The following is a 20409-nucleotide window of genomic DNA, read 5'->3' as shown; positions in this document are numbered from 1 at the left end:
ATGAGACTAGAGACAGAGAGATTGATTTTACTATAAGGAATTGGCTCATGTTTTAAAGGAGGCTGAGAAGTCTAAGATCTGAAGTCAGAAAGCTGGAAACATAGGAGAGCTGATGGTATGGTTCCAGTCTGAGTCCAAAGGCCTGAGAATCAGGAGCCCCACTGTGTAAATTCCAGTTTGGGTGAGAGTCCAAAGGCAGGAGAAGACCAGTGTCCCAGCTTGAAGATGGGCAGAGAGAAAGAATTCTTTCTTGTGCAGCCTTTGATTCTATTCAGACCTTAACAAATTGGATGATGAAAAAAAAAACAAACAAACAAATTGGATGAGGTCTATCCATGTTAGGTAGGCCTATCTACTTTGCTCAGTCTATGATGCACAGACACATTCAGAATAATGCTTAACATTCGGGCACTCTGTGGCCCAGACAACACATAAAATTAACCTTCACACGTGGGTATACAAATATACTTTATTTGACTGTCCCTTTCTTCAAATCCTTTAGCAATTAAAAATATCAATCAAGAATTTTATATATACATATCTACCAATATGGCTAAAATTTAGAAGACTGATAATACCAGATGCTGGTGGGGATGTAGAGTTAACTGGAACTCCCATCCATTACTGATAAGAGTGAACATGGCACAGTCACATTGGAAACTGGCAGTTTCTGTTCTAGTTAAGTTTGTATTTATAATCCACAAATCCCAACCCTAGGTATTTACCCAATAGCAATGATTGTATATGCCCATAAAAAGATTTGTATGTGGATGTTCGTAGAAACTTTCATCTTGATGGCCCAAACTTGGAAAAATATCAACTGGAGAATGATTTAAACAAAGTGCACATATTCATAATTAGCAATAAAAGAAATTACTGACACATGCAACAACATAGAAAAATCTCAAAAATATTATGTTGAACAAAAGAAACCAGACAGAAAAGGGTGGCTGATGTATGATTACTACATGTATGCGTAGTTAACAAGGAAGCACTCTGTAGTAGCAGAACTCAGGAGGGGTGGGGTTAATGATTGGAAAGAGGCACAGGAGAACTTTCTGGGAGAATGGAAATAATCTATATTTTTTTCTGAAAGTTTTTTGAAAAAGCAGTTACACTTTAAGTTTTTATTTATGGGGTGCCTGAGTGGCTCAGTCGATTAAGTGTCTGCCTTAGGCTCAGGTCAGGATCCCAGGATCCTGGGATCAAGTCCCACATCTGGTTCCCTGCTCAATGGCGAACCTGCTTCTCCTCTGCCTGGTGCTCCCCTGCTAGTTCACTCGCTTGCTCTCTGTCAAATAAATAAATAAAATCATTAAAAAATAAAGTTTTTATTTAAATTCCAGTTAGTTAACATACAGATAAAATTAGTTTCAGGTGTACAATATAATGATTTAACACTTCCAACACCCCCCAGTGCTGATTACAAGTTCACTCCTAAATCATCATCTACTAATGCATCCCACTGACCCACCTCTCCTCTGATAACCATCAGTTTGTTCTCTATAGTTAAGAGTCTATTTCTTAGTTTGCCTGCCTCTCTCTCTCTCTCTCTCTCTCTCTCTCTCTCTCTTTAATCCTCTCTGCTTGTTTGTTTTGTTTCTTAAATTCCACATATGAATGAAATTATGTGGTATTTGTCTTTCTCTGACTTACTTCATTTAGTAAAATGTTCTCTAGCTCCACCCATGTTGTTGCAAAGAACAAGATTTCATTCTTTTATGACTAATATTCCATTTTGTGTGTATGTTACATCTTTTTTAACCATTCATCAAGCCATGGATACTTGGGCTGTTTCCATAATTTGGCTATTGTAGATACTGCTGATAAACATCAGGGGGGGGGCATGTATCCCTTTGAATTACTATTTTTGTATTCTTTTGTAAATACCAGGTAGTGCAATTGCTGGATCCTAGGGTAGTTCTATTTCTAATTTGTTGAGGAAGCTCCATACTGTCTTCAAGAGTGGAAGACAGTTTCCATTCCCACCAACAGTGTAAGATCAACATCCTCACCAACACCAGTTGTTTCTTGTGTTGTTGATTTTAGCGATTCTGACAGGTGTGAAGTGATATCTCATTGTAACTTTGATTTGCATTTCCCTGATGATCAGTGATGTTGAACGTCTTTTCATGTGTCTGTTGGCCATCTGATTGTCTTTGGAAAATGTCTATTCATGTGTTCCACCCATTTTTTAACTGAATTATTCATTTCTTAGATGTTGAGTTTTATAAGCTTTTTATATTTTTTGAATACTAATTCTTTATCAGGTATGTCATTTGCACATATCTTTTCCCACTCAGTAGGTTGGCTTTTAGTTTTGTTGATTGTTTCCTTCACTGTACAGAAAACTATAAAAGCACTTCACTGCTTTTTATTTTGATGTAGAACCAATAGTTTATTTTTTATTTTCTTTCGTTTGCTTCAGAAGACATAAATAAAAAGAATTTGCTACAGATGATGTCAGAGAAGTTCCTGCCTATATTATCTTCTAGGATTTTTATGGTGTTAGGTCTCACCTTTAGGTCTGTAATCCATTTTTAATTTATTTTTGTGTATGGTGTAAGGAAGTGGTCCAGTTTCATTCTTTTACATGTTGCTGTCCAGGTTTCCCAACACCATTTGTTGAAGAAACATTCATTTTCTCACTGAATAGTCTTTCCTGCCTTGTCAAATGAAGGCAGACACTTAAACAGCTGAGCTACCCAGGTACCCCTGTGGTCTTATATTAAACTTGAAGTCCAGAACTGTGATGCCCCCAGCTTTTCTTTTCTTTTACAAGGTTGCTTTAGCTGTTCAGGATCTTTTGTGGTTACATACAGATTTTAGGATTATATGTTCTAGCTGTGTGAAAAATGCTATTCGTATTTTTTAATGGATTGCATTGAATATGTAGATTTATTTGAGTAGTGTAGACATTTTAACAAAATTGGCTCTTCCCATCCATGAACATGGAATACCTTTCCATTTTTTTGTGTGTCAGCTTCAATTTCTTTCATCCATTTTATAGTTTCAGAGTACAAGTCTTTCACATCTTTAGTTAAGTTTATTCCTAGATATCTTACTGTTTTTGGTGCAATTGTAAATGGGACTGATACCTTCATTTCTCTTTCTACTGCTTTATTATTTATGTATAGAAATGCAACAGATTTCTGTACATTGATTTTGTACCCTGCAACTTTACTGAATTCATTTATCAGTTCTAGCAGGGTTTTTTTGTTGTTGCTGTTGGTTTTCGTTGTTGCTGTTGTTTTTTGGTGTTGTTTTTTCCTATATGTAGCATCATGTCATGTACAAATAGTGAAAATTTTACTTCTTCCTTGCTGATTTGGATGCCTTTCTTTCTTTCTTCCTTTCTTCCTGCCTTTCTTTCCTTCTTTCTTCCTTTGTCTGATTGCTATGAGTAGGATTTGCAGTTCTACATTGAATAAATGTAGTGAGAATGGACATCCTTGTATTGCTCCTGACCATAAAGAAAAAGCTCTCAATTTTTCCAATTGAGGATATTAGCTCTAGGTTTTCATAGGTGGTCTTTATTATGTTGAGGCATGTTCGCTCTAAACCTACTTTTTTGAGGATTTTTATCATGAATGGATGTTGTACTCTTTCAAATGCTTTTTCTGCATCTATTGAAAGGATCATAGGGTTCTTATCCTTTCTTTTATTAATGTCATTAATCAATCAACTTTATTGATTGATCTGCAAATACTGAACCACCCTTGCAACACAGGAATAAATCCACTTGATTGTGGTAAATGATTTTTTTAAATGTATTGTTGGATTTGGTCTGCAAACATTTTATTGTGAATTTTTGCATCTATGTTCAGCAGGGATATTGGCCTGTAGTTCTCTTTTTTAGTGGTGTCTTTATCTGTTTTTGGTATCAGAGTAATGCTGGCCTCATAGAATGGATTTAGCAATTTTCTTTCCTTTTCTATTTTTTGGAATAGTTTAAGAAGAATAGGTATTAACTCTTCTTTAAATGTATTTGGTAGAATTCTCCCATGAAGCTGTTGGATACTGGATTGTTGTTTGTTGTGAGTGTTTTGATTACTGATTCAATTTCTGTGCTGCTTATGTTTCAGTTTCAAGTTTTCTATTTCTTCCTGTTTCCATTTTGGTAGTTTATATATTTCTAGGAGTTTATCCATTTCTTCTAGGTTGTCTAATTTGTTGGCATATAGTTTTTCATAATACTCTCATAATTATTTTTATTTCTTTGGTGTTGTTATTTCTCCTCACTTGTGATTTTGAGTTCTTTCTCTTTTTGATAAGTCTGGCTAGAGGTTTATCAATTTTATTAATTTTTTTCAGAGAACCAGGTCCTGGTTTCATTGACCTATTCTCTTGGATTTTTTAAGTTTCTACATCTGTATTATTTATTATCTGTATTATTTCCTTCTTTATGCTAGTTTTAGGCTTCATTTGTTCTTTTTCTAGCTCCTTTAGGTGGTAAGATTAGAGTGTTTATTTGAGATTTTCTTTGCTTCTTGAAATAGGCCTGTGCTGGTATAAACTTCCCTCTCAGAACTACTTTTGCTGCATCCCAAAGGTTTTGGACTGTTGTATTTTTATTCTCATTTGTTTCTATGTAGTTTCAATTTACTTTTTTGATTTCTTGGTTAACCCATTCCTTGTTTAGTAGCATGTTGTTTAACCTCCATGTATTTATGTTCTTTCTATATTTTTTTATGGTTGACTTCTAGAATCATAGCGCTGTGGTCAGTAAAGGTGCATGCTATGAGGATATATTTTGATCCAAGTCCTGGTCATGAGGATATAGGTGTACATATATACTTGTATACACTTAAGTATATAAGTATACATTTAAAGATTTATGCATCTTACTAGACGTAAATTATACTTTAAATTTATATTAAAAAGTTTGAATACAAAAAGTATCTCAAATACAAATATATATATATATATAGTTTAGAGAACTAAACTATATATAGCGTATTTATATATTAAATTATATATAATTAATAATAAAACATAATTGCTATTATAATTATAATTATATTTAATTATAACAATAATTATATTATTATAGTTGCTATATAATAGCATATATATGTGTGTGTGTGTATATATATATATATATATATATATATATATAGTTTAGAGAACCAAACCAAGTGTTATGTATAGAACATTCTATCACAGATAACTTAAGCTGGATAATTTCCATACAGCCAAATCTGTCAAACCATTGCTTGGGTTTCTAAGTCTAAAATCACAAAACATAAAGCACGAATGGAAATTAACTGTCCCAAAATGATGATTCACAGCTGCCTTTGGAATCTGGTGATATGTTGCAATATTGTACCTTGAATTGTAGGTATCACCTGGTATTTCCATATTATTTATAAATAATTCAGCAAGAATTAATAAGTCAGTAGGCATTATAACTAAAATGCCATTCTATTACTGACACCAAAACACACATAACACAGATTAAAATTTTTCAAATTTAAAAATATAGTCTATAAATTACATAAAGAGTCCTGGGCAGCCCGGGTGGCTAGGCGGTTTAGTGCCTGCCTTCAGCCCAAGGTGTGATTCCTGGAGACTCAGGATCAAGTCCCACATTGGGTTCCCTGCATGGAGCCTGCTTCTCCCTCTGCCTGTGTTTCTACCTGTCTCTCTCTCTCTCTCTTTCTCTCTCTCTCCCTCTCTCTGGTCTCTCATGAATAAATAAATAAAATCTTAAAAAAAAAAGTCCCAAATGTTTGACTGCATGATCCCTCTGCCTGACTTTATTTCCTGTGCTTGCTACATTCCTTGTAATTCATCATAGCATATAAAAACAATGCACAATGGTAAAACAAATTCATAGCAAAGTAAAAACAGTAGGAAAATTACAAAAGCCATATTAATATTGTCCATTTTATAATCCACAATTTCACAACATTTAAGTATTTGGATTATTTGCACCAATTTCCTCTTTTTCTACTACCAGTACTTTCTGTGGTCATGTTGACTAGTTCAGCGTTATATACTTGACATATCTCAGCGAAACATTGGTTAATTGATTGAACACAGGTATTTAATATAAAAGGAGACTTTTGAAAAGCAAATGATGATGTTAAACAAACAAGCTTGATGCTAAATCACAAAATATTCTCAGCCTGATTGCCAAGAGACCAAAAATATGACACACAAATGGGAAATTGGTGTTTCTAGCCCACACAAGCTTAGCCATGGCAAAGATCAATCATCCTTCTCAACCCAGTAAAATTCAGTCATGCTCATTCATTCGTGCTTTACATTCTTTAATAAATGAGGGCTGTAGTGGGAAACATGCAACATCGATCAACTAAAACTCACACCCACATGTGCACACATACATACAAACTACGTATTTATGATTCCAGAGAACTGGTACAAAACAAAATGTTGGAATGTTGATTAGATTTACACGTTGCTAAAGTTTTAGTGAAATGAGCCTATAATCATGTGAAAAATATAATAGCAAAATTGTTCATATTGGAACATAGAGAACTGTCTGTTCTCTTTGCTAGAATTAACCAGGTTTCCCTCCCCCATTGCTACTGCAAGAACAAAAAGAGACAGTCCTTAAAGTTGGATCCTATTCTGCAAATCAGTGGCACTTAACATACATTTCTAGTTCTGCTTTCTATCTTCTTTTTTTTTAAGATTTTATTTATTTATCCATAAGAGACATAGAGAGAGAGGCAGAGACATAAGCAGAGGGAGAAGCAGGCTCCCCCTGGGGAGCCTGATATGGGACTTGATCCCAGGACTCCAGGATCACACCCTGAGCCAGAGGCACTCAACCATTGAGTCACCCAGATGTCCCTGCATTCTGTCTTCTAAATGCAGATATTTGGCGAGGCCCAAAGGAAGCATTTGATTCTAAGTCATATCCTCATTGATCATTTGTAGTTAAATAACTCATAGAAAAAATAAATTGCATCATCAGCTTAAATATTGATTCTCTTTTGAATACTTATTATAAAATACATTTATGGGGCACCTGGGTGGCTCAGTGGTTGAGCATCTGCCTTTGGCTCAGATCCCAGGACCCCAGGTATCTAATCCTATATTAGGCTCCCTGCAGGGAGCCTGCTTCTCTCCCTGCCTATGTCTCTGCCTCTCTGTGTCACTCATGAATAAATAAATAAATAAATAATCTTTTAAATAAATAAATAAAATACATTTCTCATTATAAATATTTATTCTTTCCATATGTTAAAGCCAACTTGTGTAACTATTACATGTACATACTTGACTTAGGATATAAAACTATAAACTTTTTTCCCTAATGAATTGTATGTGATGCCTTCAACATTATTAGTATACTGGTACTATTTGTATGAGGTACGTTTTCGGAGTTTTCATTATATTTTAGAGACATAATCACCATATTCTCATTTTGAACATCAAAAGCAAATAAGAAACAGTCTCCTCAGTCTCCTTATTTCATATGAAATAAATATCTTGATGCTAATTCTTTGGACAATAATGTAACACCTTGAAGCTTTTCTGATGTTTTTGTCAATGGAATATATACTTAGATATGTATTTTTCCTTTTCCACAAATACTCAAAATTTTTTCTGAAAGCAAAATAAAATATTCTAGCCAAATAATCACAATCATTTGCTTTTTTCCTCTATCCATCTGCTTTTAAAGCAGCAATCACAATGTTAGAAGATTCTATGAATAAATGTTTGCTTTTGAAAATGCAGACAATGGAAAGAACATCCAGCTGCTTGCTCCTATGGGAAGGGACAGAGAAACAGGTTGATAATAACCACTTATGAGTTAGCTTTAGCTACAAAATTACTGCCCAACAAAACAACCTTGATACCTCCATAAGTTTTAAAGTTTATACACCTGGGGTCAGCTAGTGTCAACAAGGCAAACATGTTTCAATAATTTATTCCCCATGACGCTCTGCTTATAATTAAACTATTGAGGAAAATGGAACAGAGGCTCTGTAAATAAACATGCTGTCGTTATTATTTAATTAGCTAGATGCCACATTCCAGCCAATTATTTTTGCTCTTTGAAGAGAAATAGGTACTTTGGAAGAAAACTCCTCCTACACGTTTTCATAATGTTAATCAGGCTAATTAGCACTTTAAAAGGGAAGAAAGTGAAGGAAAGCTTAAGCTAATATGCGGTGAATTATATAGCTAAGACAACTTATACCAATTTATATTTTTTAACTCATTAATGGTTTTATTTTTTCAGATTGTATATACATTACTATGAATATATCCAGGTAAATGGTTCAAGCTGCTAAACTGAATTTGGCAACTTACACAATCAATTGCTATTCTGATAATTCATTCATTTAACATTACTGAAATCAGTCTTCTGTCTCAGGCTACATTATAATCATCATGATATTAACTGAGTTCATCCAATTGTTGATGATTCATTTTTATCTTAGGCTTAGATGGCTAGCATTCCCCCATTCACTTTTGTTTAGGATTTATTGTGCATATTATATCATTAGTAAAACTGTAGTTTTGAGATCCATAATTCTTATTAGGTCTATTTGTGTTGGTGGGCTTTCTTTGGTGAGAAATCTGGCTGAAAAGAATGAAAAAAAAGTGTTAGCATTCAAAAATTTTTGTCTTTGAAAATGTGCTGTGTAGAGGATGAAATACATCTTTTCCTACCCTTCTAGCTTCTCAGCTATGGCTCAATTACCAAAGAGAGATTAACAAGAGAAGAGCATACAAACTTATTTAATGTAAATTTTACATGATAGGGGAGCCTTTATGAACTGCAGACATGAAGAAATTATTAAACCTGTGCATTTTTATGCTAGGTTGGATAAAGAATGGAAAGTGGTGGTAAAATGTCATAGGACAAAGAAGTATGAGCTAAGGATAGTAAACTGGGGGAAATTTAGCAAGGCCTATCTATTCAGATTCCCCTTGGCATCTGTCTTCAGAAATAAGGTGGTTCCTTTCCTCTGGGTATAGGGAGGGCACCTCTCATTTAAGAGTCTTATGACCTGCGTCAGTGAGGGGGGAGGGGTCAGAGAGTTCTTCCTGAACCTGCTGTTTAAAATCCCTCCAGCTTGGGCAGTTTAGGTGGCTCTGCGGATTGGCGCTGCCTTCGCCCAGGGCCTGATCCTGGAGATCCGGGATTGAGTCCCATGTCGGGCTCCCTGCATGGAGCCTGCTTCTCCCTCTGCTTGTGTCTCTGCCTCTATGTGTCTCTCATGAATAAATAAATAAAATCTTTTAAAAAAAATCCCTCCAGCTTAAAATATTCTATATGCCAAGGTGTCATATTTTGGGGTAGCATGTTCTGAACCCCATTATTCTCCCATCTGATATTTTCCCAAACAAGTTCGACAGTCCAGAAATATAGTTAGTTGATCATCCCATATCCTAGTGAACCAGTATCTCAATCCTAGTAATAGGTCAGTACTAAAGAATTGTTTCGTTTCAGAAAGTGATAATATGGGTGGGAGTAAAGCCACCCACCTAAGTTAGGCCTCTAATGGTGTTAATAATCAGGCAATTAATAAAGGACATTTCTACAGAAATAAAACAAAAGTTAATGGTTCCAATAAACTACAAATTCAGTTTTTGAATCCAGAGGGCAGTTAGTCAAGATTCCTAGATATTGGGCTCAAAATATTTTTAGGTAGGATAGTAAGAGCAAGCAGTAATAAAATTTTTGGCTTGCAGTTTGAGTATCTTTGGTGATAGCTTTGGATGTTCCAGTGAAATTTTTGAGTGACCTACACAGCTAGAGGTACAAAGAGTGCTCATATATGATCTGTTATGGTGATTCCTTAAAAGTTTATATCATCTAACTTCAGCTTATAGGGCTTTAGGAAATGGGTAGTTTTTGTTTCTGGTGATGCCAAATCAGGAAGGTCAGGAAGGTTTTATATATATATATATATATATATATATATATATATATCTCCAATATATAAACACTGGATATATTAACAACCAACAAAATGCACAAAATGGCTGGATCCAATTTACAAGATGAAAAACAGCTCAAATGGTGGGTAATACTTTTTCACTGTAACAAAATTTTTCTCTACAGTCACCTCCATATCACCAAAGATAATCCAAGACTATTTTTTTATTTTTTTTAAGATTTTATTTATTCATTCATGAGAGAGAGAGAGAGAGAAAGAGAGAGAGAGAGGGGCAGAGACACAGGCAGAGGGAGAAGCAGGCTCCATGCCTGACTCAATCCCAGGGTCTCCAGGATCATACCCTGGGCCAAATGTGGCACTAAATCACTGGGCCACCTGGGCTGCCCAAGGCTATTTTTATTTGCAAAAATAAATCCAGTCTTATTAAACTTTGCCTAATTATTTATACAAGTGCAACAAGAATAGGTGATGGATTATACAGGTGCTTTTTAAGTCTGTTTTGCAGAGATCCTCTGGAAAAGCTCAAAGTTAGTTCAAAGTCAGAAAGATTCTCTTTAGAATTCAATTTTAGGAAATACGTCAAAACTGTCAAAAGATTTAAACACTTAACTAAATAAGATCTTGGCCAACTATTTAACCAAAGTAATAATGAAAAATTTTAAAGGCAATACAGAAGTTTACATAGTTGTGAACAAAACCTCTACTCTTTTAATATAAAGGCCAGATTTTCTTAAGTAATCAAAAGACCTTAGGAAATTATTTTGATAAAACTCAGAATCTTTGTTTCCTAGGCAAATTTCTTAAAAGGTAACCAAGGACCTGCATACCCTGGCAGGTGGAAGGAAAGTCAAGCAAGGCTCTCAGGACACAAAACAAAACAAAACAAAACAAAACAAAACAGAAAAGCAAAGGCTGTCCCTGGAAGGAAAGGATCAATAAACAATGGATACTCAAAGCTAAACTCATAGGATCACAATCCATAGAACTAATTCTTACAAATATATTTCCCCTGCTAAACTGAATTTGGAAAGTTAAGGGCAAGCACTAAGCTCTCAACTAAGCACTAAGACAAAGATCGAGGAAACTGACATGTTAAGCATTCTTACCCATACTGGCTTTCTGTCCGTTGTCCCAGATCTCAGCTGTAGTCTCCAACATGAGTGGAATATCCCAGCCTTTTATTATCCAATTTCCATCACCAGAAACTGCGGAGGAGGAAAATAGTATGTTTTACCTCCTACTCTTTTAGTTTTTCAGCTGGGACTTTGTAACAAAAGATTGATTAACAAGAGAAAAACATAAAAATTTACTTAGTATAATTTTTATGTGTTGTGGAAGCCTTCATAAAGAGAAATGAAGACTCAAAGAAATGATTAAACATGAGTGTCTTGGGCAGCCTGGGTGGCTCAGCAGTTTAGCACTGCCTTCGGCCCAGGGCATGATCCTGGAGTCCCAGGATCGAGTACCACATTGGGCTCCCTGCATGGAGCCTGCTTCTCCCTCCGCCTGTGTCTCTGCCTCTCTCTCTCTCTCTCTCTCTCTCTCTCTCTTTCTGTGTCTCTCATGAATAAATAAATAAAATTTTTTAAAAAACTGATGTCTTTATGCTAGTTTCATGAAAGATGGAAAATCATTGAAAAACGTGGTAGAACCAAAGGTTATGAACTAAGGGTGATAAACTGAAGGAAGCTTAGCAAGTTTTGTTCGTTCAGACTCCTCTGGTGTTTTCAGAGATAAGGCTATAGGCAGGACACCTCTCACATGAGCATCTCATGACTTGCTCTGAGAAGAAAGGGGATCAGAGAGTCCTACATACACCTGCTGCTTCTCAAATTCCTCCAGTTAAAATGTTCAATATGCTAAGTCACCATGTTTGGAATAGTGTGCCCTGAACTCCATCAACAGCAACTAAATAAGTAATAGGGAAAAGATCTTTATTCAAACTTAAAGTATATATGTGTTTATGTGTGTGAAAAGGAGAGAACCCAAGAAACATGAATTATATATTTCAGAAATTCATACATTGGTAAAGGATATAAATATTATTTGAATCTTCTACTCAAAGTCTATTAAATTGCATTTAGATGGTACTTCTATTTCAAGTCAGACTTAGACATTGCAAACCTACTCTAATTTTCTTCTTAACTAAATGTGTCATTTACTTTTGAACACAGAATAAAGTCCCCAATTTTTAACCAATGAAGTTAAAATTAGGTATACATTACCTACAAACAGTACGTGCAGTCTTATAAGTATGCCCTCAAGATCTATGCCTTAGGACATGCACTATACATAGGACTATCTTTGAGCTGGAGAAACTCAATCTCTCTGGGTGATACCCAACAGGTGTGTATCTTATCTTTTGTTTTCCTTTGGCATGGCCCAATTTTCCTAGGAGATTTTAATTGAATGACTTGTTATTCTCATTTTTTTTTAACTTCAGAATCTTGGATCAGGATCAACAGCTTTAAATCAATCCAATTAAGGTGATGTAAGTGGGAGGCCTATGAGAAAAAGTGGGTAACTTATAGGACCTCAATATTTGAAATCATGTTAAGGCAACATTGGGCTTCATGCTAAAACATCAAGAGCTGACCAATTTACCCTTCTGTCATTCACATCACCTCCTCTCCCCCTCCCAAGTTAATAGATCAATTTATAAACTAATTTGATCCTGCAGATGCGTCTATTAGGCAAATTACAGATATATTTCTTGATAGACATGAGGTACTAGGTAAAAGGAGCTCCTATAAATAGGCCATTAATAATGTGATGGTGAGTTGTTGGGGGACGAGAAGTGTTCAGTAATTCTGTGATTAAGTCTCAGCCTTTTAGTGAGCCTGTGCCTTCTGACTCTGAACTTTAAAAGTGTTTCTCAGTTTTTTTTTCTCTCCCCTTAGATAGCACAGGACTGCTAGAGGGACCTGGAGTGGGAAATTTTCCCTTGCCCAGGTCAGTTAGGCTCTCGTTAATAGTTTCCTCTGAGGGCAGGACTTGGTAAGAATGAAGTACTCTGGTATACTTCTGAATGATACTTTTTCCCCCCCTCCCTTTGCCAGAAGCACAAGGGGATATTTTTTCTAAAGGTTACTATAGAACCTGTTTGCGCTCCTGGAGGTAAATCTCACAAAATTATGGAGGTCTCCCTATGACTGGGTTCTCTTGGAAATTTATCAGCACTGTTCCTCCAGCAATTCATCAATCCCAGTATAGATTTCCTACCCTGACACTGGTTCTCCCTGTGGTTTCTATACCTCAGTCTCTGCTCTGGGAGTCTGAGACTCCTTTTATCTGCCTGTCTCTCTCTCTGTCCAATCTTAGGGACAGCAGTTTGCCCTACTTCTCCCTTCTCATACAAATCCAAGAGTTGCTGAGTTTTCAGTCTGTTCAGATTTTCACTTAATGTTAAGAGTGAGAGGTGACTTCCAGGCTCCTGACATGCAGAACCAGAAACGAGAAGTTCCAAATGAATTTCAATCACTGCAAAAATTAGTAGTTCAAAGAATGCAGAGATCTAGGAAATAGATGGTTGAGAAAAAAACAACAACCCTGCAGCCTGGAAGAAAAACACAATTTTCTTTAAATAAGGTAGTAAATGGATGATGTGTGATTACCAATATTTATATGGCAAAAACAGACCCATGGAGAAGATGGTAAGTGTGGTGAGTCATTGTCTTTTTGCAAAGTGAGTTAGGACACCTTCTTCCACACAGGGTTCTATCAAGCAGTTGTGAGCAACAAAAGAAAGCAAAAAATGGAACACCTGAGTAGATAGACATCCTGAAATGCAAGAAGATGTCCTATTGCCTATAAAGAAAATAATCTTGGTCTTCTGAAAAGTGTCCAAAAAAGCAGACTGGAAGTAAAGCCACAATCTTTCAGTTGCATATGCAATAAATTTGCCACAGAGAAGTAGCTCCTTGCCAGTCAGTTATTTCCAAACTGCAGCCCATAGATAATAAGATCAGGATGATGGTTGAAGAGACCTTTGGTTGGGCAAAAAGATCATAACCATACCACTATTTTTAATCTTTAAGATATATCACATGCATTTAATGCTCTTAATATATCCTTCATATATATTCCAATGGTGTTCCAAGATATTTCCATTGACATGTGCATAACATGAATCCAGTAGTCCTAATAAACTTATGAATATGTTATATTGCCCTCCAGTTAATACTTTGAATACAATGTCAGACAAAGCATATGAGTTTACTGCAAATTTAAAGATCCTGTTTGAAGTTTCATTTTCTGCATTTTGAATCTCAATTATTCTTTAGTTGTGGAAAAACTGTGTTTGTTTTTCCTTGCATATTAATTTTGTTGATTATGTATAATGAAATATATATCATAAAGACCAGCATGCTTCTAATAATGTATTATTCATAATTAAGGTGACTTATTATAAAAGTTTAATGATTAAAACTCTAATTGTGTAACTATTGTTTTCATAGGAAGTTTATAGAGACCCAGCTGAAAACCATTCCCAGTCGTGCATTTTCAAATCTGCCCAATATTTCCAGGATGTAAGTCATTTTTTTTTAAATAAAGAAAAGTTTGCAACTGTGCCATGTTATTTTCTAAATGTGTTCTATCAAGACAAATACTTATGATAAATCAATATCTACACTGATGTTATCTACATCTACAATATCTACATTTTCATATCCAATGTATATGAAAAGTTTATGTACAAGCTGTTTATTTGATTTTAATACATCTTTAATCCCAAATTCCTACATGATTTCTTAAACCTAATGCAAAATTTAAATTTATTTGCATAAATAAATATTTAAAATTTAAAATACATTGAGAATTATTAAATTCTATATCTTGTATCTTGGGATGTGGCAAAACCTTAGCCAGGAATCTCTCCTATAACCAGATTTATATATCTGTCTCTAGTCCATCTCTCCTAGTTACCAATTCTTGATTCAAATTTTTTTTGCCACTAAGACAAATTACATTTTATCAGAAATATAATTTCAGACTTCTCTTGCTTAAAAAAACACACAAAAATCATTCTAAACCTTAGAAAACTGAATTGCTATGCACTCAAGAGCAAGGATAAAAAGGACTTTCATATTGAGTTGACAAAAGTATAACTGCATATGAAATGAACAAGGACCTTATTTCATTTAATGGATTCTGACAAGCAAGGAAGATAATTCAGGCATACTAAATGACAAAACAATCAGAAGCAACCTGTGTGATTTTGGCTAAATTAATTCATTTCATGACCATTTACTGAGTGTCTATTATGTCATTTCAGGGGCATTTAACATGTTTAGTTGTTACTGGAGAGGAGGGTGGTACCAGCATCATATGGGGAGAAGGAGAAACACCCTCCAGGGCATGGAATATCCTTGCACAACAAAGGATTTCTAGCCCAAAATGTTGAAGGGCTGAGGCTAAGGAAACCATTCCAGCCAAACATCTCTGCAGTCTTTGATTTTTCTGACCAGCCTCTCCTTTTTCAAATTCTTGTCTCCTTTGGTTTCCTGGATATTGCTTCCATCCTTTTAACATCTTGCCTTAGCTACTCTTCCTCATTCTCCTTTCCTAGCTTCCTATTTCATTTCATTCAATTCCTTAAATATCAGTTCATTCTTTATTTTGTCCCAGTTCCTTTATACCCTCTTCTCCTTGACTGAACAAGCCCAAAGGTGGTTTCATTATTTTGTAATACAAATAATTCCTAAATGAGTTTCTCCAGCCCTGAATTGTTCCTACAAGTCAGGTCTGCATTAGAAGCTTCCTTTCAAGTATCATCATCTTGATGTCCCTCAGTCACTTCAAACAGCATATCCAAAATAAAGCCATTATCTTCCTGATAAATTGTTCCTTCTCCTTCTCCCTTTAATGCTATCACCATTTAGTGACGTATAAACTAAATACCTCAAATTTCCCTTTGGTCTTCTTTTCCCTCTACTAGGGAATTGCCTATTTGGTGTCTCTACTTGGATGTCCCAATAGCTTTACTATTACTTCATTCATTCATTCAACAAATATTTATTTAGCCCTACTTTGTGTCTGGTACTTTGCTAGATGCTTCACATACAAAACTGACAATACTCATGGAGCTTCCACTTTCCTTCCTAAGAGTGTGATGGTGTCAGTCATAGAGTGCTATAGAACCCATATAAGAAACATATCACCTGGATATAGAATGTGGTCAGGGAAGGCTTCCTGAAGGAAATGACACCTTGTGATCTGTATTATCAGGAAGGGAGATGTGGAAAGACAGTTCTAAGCAGAAGGGAAAAGCTGGGCTGCTGGTTAAATTAAAATAAATTTGTTGAGGCTAGAGCTTAAACTGGGATAAGGGCAGTAAAGAAAAATGAAACTGGGAAATGAGCAAGTTCAGAGCCTTGCAACCATGTAAAGCAGTTTCAAATCTTCCCTTTGAGCCAAGCCACTGAGTTGTTATAAGCAGGGAAATGACAGATCAGGTGTTTTAGAAACATTCCCTTGTGCTGTGGAAAGGGAGTCAAATGGAATAAGACTGGAGACAGGAAGCTAGTGAGGAAGAGGGGATGGTGAAGTGAGCGATGATAGTTGAGGGAAAATAAGAAGTGGTCATGTGTGCTGGAAAGTTGATTGATTTGGAGGTGGAGGGAGACGGAAGAGAATTTCATCCAAGTGTCTGACCAGGACATCTGTGTGGTTGATGACCGTATTCACCGCATTAGAGAGGTTTTCTGCGGATTTGCTGTGAAGGGTCAGGGAACAAGTAAGGAATTCAATTTGGAGCATATGGCATTTGAGGTTCCTTTGAGGCATCAAACAAGCTATGTCCAGCAGACATCAGGACACAGACATAATTGTTCATTCATTCATTTGATAAATATTTATTCAGACCCTACTATGTGCCCGTGACTGTTCCAAGACATGAACATATGTCAGGGAACAAACAGACAAAAACTGATGTCCCTACGAAGTTTATATTCAAATGGAAGGAAATAGACAATAAACCAAAATCATAATAAATATGTAGGAGTTTAGAAGGGAATAATGGATATGGTAAGAAGAAAAGAGCAAAGTAGAGTAAGGATGACTGGAAGTGCTGGGTGTGGGAGATGGTCAGGGAAAGATTCAGGTAGGGATTTTTTTGAGATTTGAGAGTCATAAAGGGACAGATGTGACTGGGACCAGGGAAGGGCATCAATGGGAGAGGGAGAGGCTAAGGAGAGTGAAGAACAAACAGCTTTAATAGCATGAGGTCCCTGAGAAAGCCAGAAGGGATAGGATCCAAACAGACTTGCTATAGGAAGATTGTCATCTTTTACACTATCACAAGAAAGCAGTAGTAAGAGATGAGGCAGGTGCAGGTAAATTAATAGGTTCATTGGTGGAGGATTCAAGGAATTCTCATCTCAAGGTTTCAGTCTTTCCTACAAATTATTAAAAGATAATCTGCTAATATTGAGGGTGTAGAATTAGAAATTTGAGGTTTGAAATAAAAGTGATGGGCAATAAAAGAGAGAGGGTTAGCTAAGATATACAGGACACCTAGGCAGATTTGTAGGTCTTGTTGAGACTTCCTCCATGGAGACCATGCTGGATTCTCCAGTCTGTTTAAATGTTCCCTGAACCACATCAGTGTGCTTATCACTCTATATGTTAATCCCATTTGCCTACCTATGTTACTCCTACTGTGAATTCCTTGAAGCTAGGGAATAGATCTATTTTGTCGATGCCCACTTACTGACATAGAGTAAATATTCAACAGATATTTGTTGAATCAAAGCACACAGCAACACATGAGTAATCGTTAAAGATCTGGTATGTCTAGGAGGCAAGAGAGAAACCATTTAGGTAATCCTAGATAGGTTTGCCTGGGACAGTACAAATTTCCACCTATTATTTAGGTGTAATCGTTAATAGCAGTCTCTGTAACTCACAAAAATATCCTAGTCTGAATGGTAAATGATATGTTCACCCTAGTGGTGATTACATAAGACTTATAGACTAAGAAGAAATTTGAGGAAGAGGTAGGATCTGATTTTTTTCTGTTTATAAAAATGGGTAATCAAGAAGGAAATCATTTCTTTCGTCCCACTGAATAAATGGTTCCTATATGTTGTCTTCACAATGGAACTCTAAGAGCTCTTTAAGGATGTATAATTCAGTTGGAGAACTAGAAATTCAGTTATTATGACATGGGCAGAATGACTATCCCAGTAACTCATTGAGAAAGCCTTATACTTCTAAACCAAGAAATTCAGGAGAAAATTTAGAGCAATAGATTTATCGTGAGTTAGGAAAACAATTTTGCAGCCTTCAAAATTAATCTTGTCCTTCAGATGGCTCAGCTTCATCCATTATAAATCTCTGCAATCTCTATACCATAAATTAATCTTTTCAATGTCTTCCATTGTTTCCTCTGTGTTAAAGATATATTTGGATCAAAAAAATTTATGTAATGATATCCACAAGTGACAATGGCTTGGGAGACCTGATAAGTCAAAGGATAATTATTTAGAGATAGATAAATCAAAACAGAAAGTACAGGACCATTAGAATATTCACAATGTCCATGGTAAAAGCTCAAATGGAATAGTCATAACTCCTCTCATAAACATTGTATTAATGAAAATATTTTAGTGACAGACTTAATTCAAACCATAGACGAGTGGTTCTCAGCCCTGCCTGCACGTTAGAACCATCTGGGAAGCTTTTAAAAATAAAAATATTTGCACATCATCCCTCATAAACTCTGACTTAATTATCCTGGATCATGTCTTGGACATATGTAAATTTTAAAGGCCTCCTGGGTAGTTCAACTGTATGGCCAAGGTTGAGAATCTATGCTGTGACTACAAGTGGATACCATCTATCAATTCTTAATTTTCCCAAATATCATAGAGATGCCTCTCAATAGAAAGCAGTTATTGAATTTGGCTGCATTAGTCATTCTCATTACAAGAATAGAATTTGTGGAGAGTATTTGAAACAATATTCCCTATGCATTCTTGACAAGTTGTACTTAGAAGTTTCTCTTTTCTCTCTTTTAATACTTAAAACTTTTATTTGAATTATCTTTTGCTTGCAAAGTTCAAGACAAATCTTGAATTTTCTACTTCATCAAAATAAAGAAGTCTTGAGTGGATATGTAATCACTACCCTATGTAATGTTCCAGTAGAGAATTATAGATTTCTCATCTTCTTTGAAACTATATTTCTAATCCTATGATATCACATACTCCATTAAAAATGCCTTTTTTAATTCTTGTGTTCTTGTCTAATGTCTTTCATTTTCTGCTATTTTGAGTAACTCACCTATTCACTCATTTATTATTACTTTAACACATATTTATTGAGAGTCCACTACCTGCCATGCACTAAGAAAGGCACTCAAAATTCAAAGGCCATCCAAAACACAGTTCTCCATTTCAGAGAATGTATAGCCTAATCAGACAACATAAATCAAATATTATCCAAACAACAAGAAAGTTGCCCTGTGATAATTAGTGAAAGGAGAAGTTCTTGGTGCACTGAAATAAATATACTAAAGGGAAATTTGACCTAACCAGGAAATTCAGGAAAAACTTCTGAAGGAAGTATCAGTTCAATGGAAACTTAGGGATGAATAGGACCTATTGAATTGGGAAGCTTTGAGGTATCACAGGATCTGAAAAAAGTATAACCAATTTTAACAGATTAGAGTGAAGTCCTGTTGCCTGATCTAGGAAGCCCCTGACAGAGAAGTTTCATCAAAATTAATATGTTTGGGGTATGTATGACATTCACAATCCTACTAACTTCCTACTCTGCATTATATTTTTGTGCCATTCAGCTACTTGTCAATAGATGCAACTCTGCAGCGGCTGGAATCACATTCCTTCTACAATTTAAGTAAAATGACTCACATGTAAGTACAATGAAAAGAGCAGCATAGACCTCACCCAAGCCAATCTTGATTGATAATTCTGGGGCTCCAAATGGTTGAAACAGCTGGGTTTTTGACCATAGGTCAGAACTTCCATTTGTGATTAAATTCTTAACCGGTTCTCACAGTTTGTTAATCTGTCCAAAATCCCACTTCCTTGTTTGAAAGGTAAAGACAAAACTAGAGTTCTCCTTTTAAATTGTCATTTCATTCTACTACTACTGTGTCAGCAGATTTCATTGGTGTGGATGTCAATGAGTCAATAAATATTTACTGACTACTGACTTGATTCCAGGCCTTTGCAAGATTCTGCAAATCTAACATTTTTCCTCAGAGAATTGTAGCTTCATGAGATTAGAACAGGAGTAGTATTAAGAACTCTGGCCTTGGAGTTGGTTAGAATCAGGTTTGAACCCTGGCTTCCCCTGCCCACTCACTATCTAACCTTGCACAATCATGTAATCTTTCTAGTCTCACATACCTTATTTGTAAAATAAGGGTAATTAGAGTGTTGCAACTTCATATGGTTAGTATAAATATTGAATGATATAAGCATGTAAGCCCATGCCTAGCACATTAATACTAGGCAGTGTACTTCATAATTATTCAGGTTTTTTCTCTAAT

At 35.6% G+C, this 20409-nt stretch overlaps 1 protein-coding gene across 4 annotated transcripts in view; it reads left to right on the top strand.

Moving 5' to 3' along the window:
* Positions 1-20409, top strand: part of TSHR (thyroid stimulating hormone receptor) — a 151899-nt gene that overhangs the window by 66204 nt on the left and 65286 nt on the right. For 2 of the 4 annotated variants that reach the window (XM_041757664.1, XM_041757661.1), the window contains exons 2-3: positions 14348-14419; positions 19693-19767. The exons of 1 other annotated variant lie outside the window; for it this stretch is intronic. In XM_041757664.1, the coding sequence (XP_041613598.1) occupies positions 14348-14419; positions 19693-19767 (147 nt within the window). The remainder of the gene's footprint in view (positions 1-14347; positions 14420-19692; positions 19768-20409) is intronic. One more of the 4 variants, XM_041757663.1, reaches the window with a different exon arrangement.

Source organism: Vulpes lagopus, chromosome 6, assembly GCF_018345385.1.
Source record: "Vulpes lagopus strain Blue_001 chromosome 6, ASM1834538v1, whole genome shotgun sequence".
NCBI classification, from domain to species: Eukaryota; Metazoa; Chordata; class Mammalia; order Carnivora; family Canidae; genus Vulpes; species Vulpes lagopus.
This window is presented reverse-complemented; position numbering and strand designations above follow the sequence as displayed.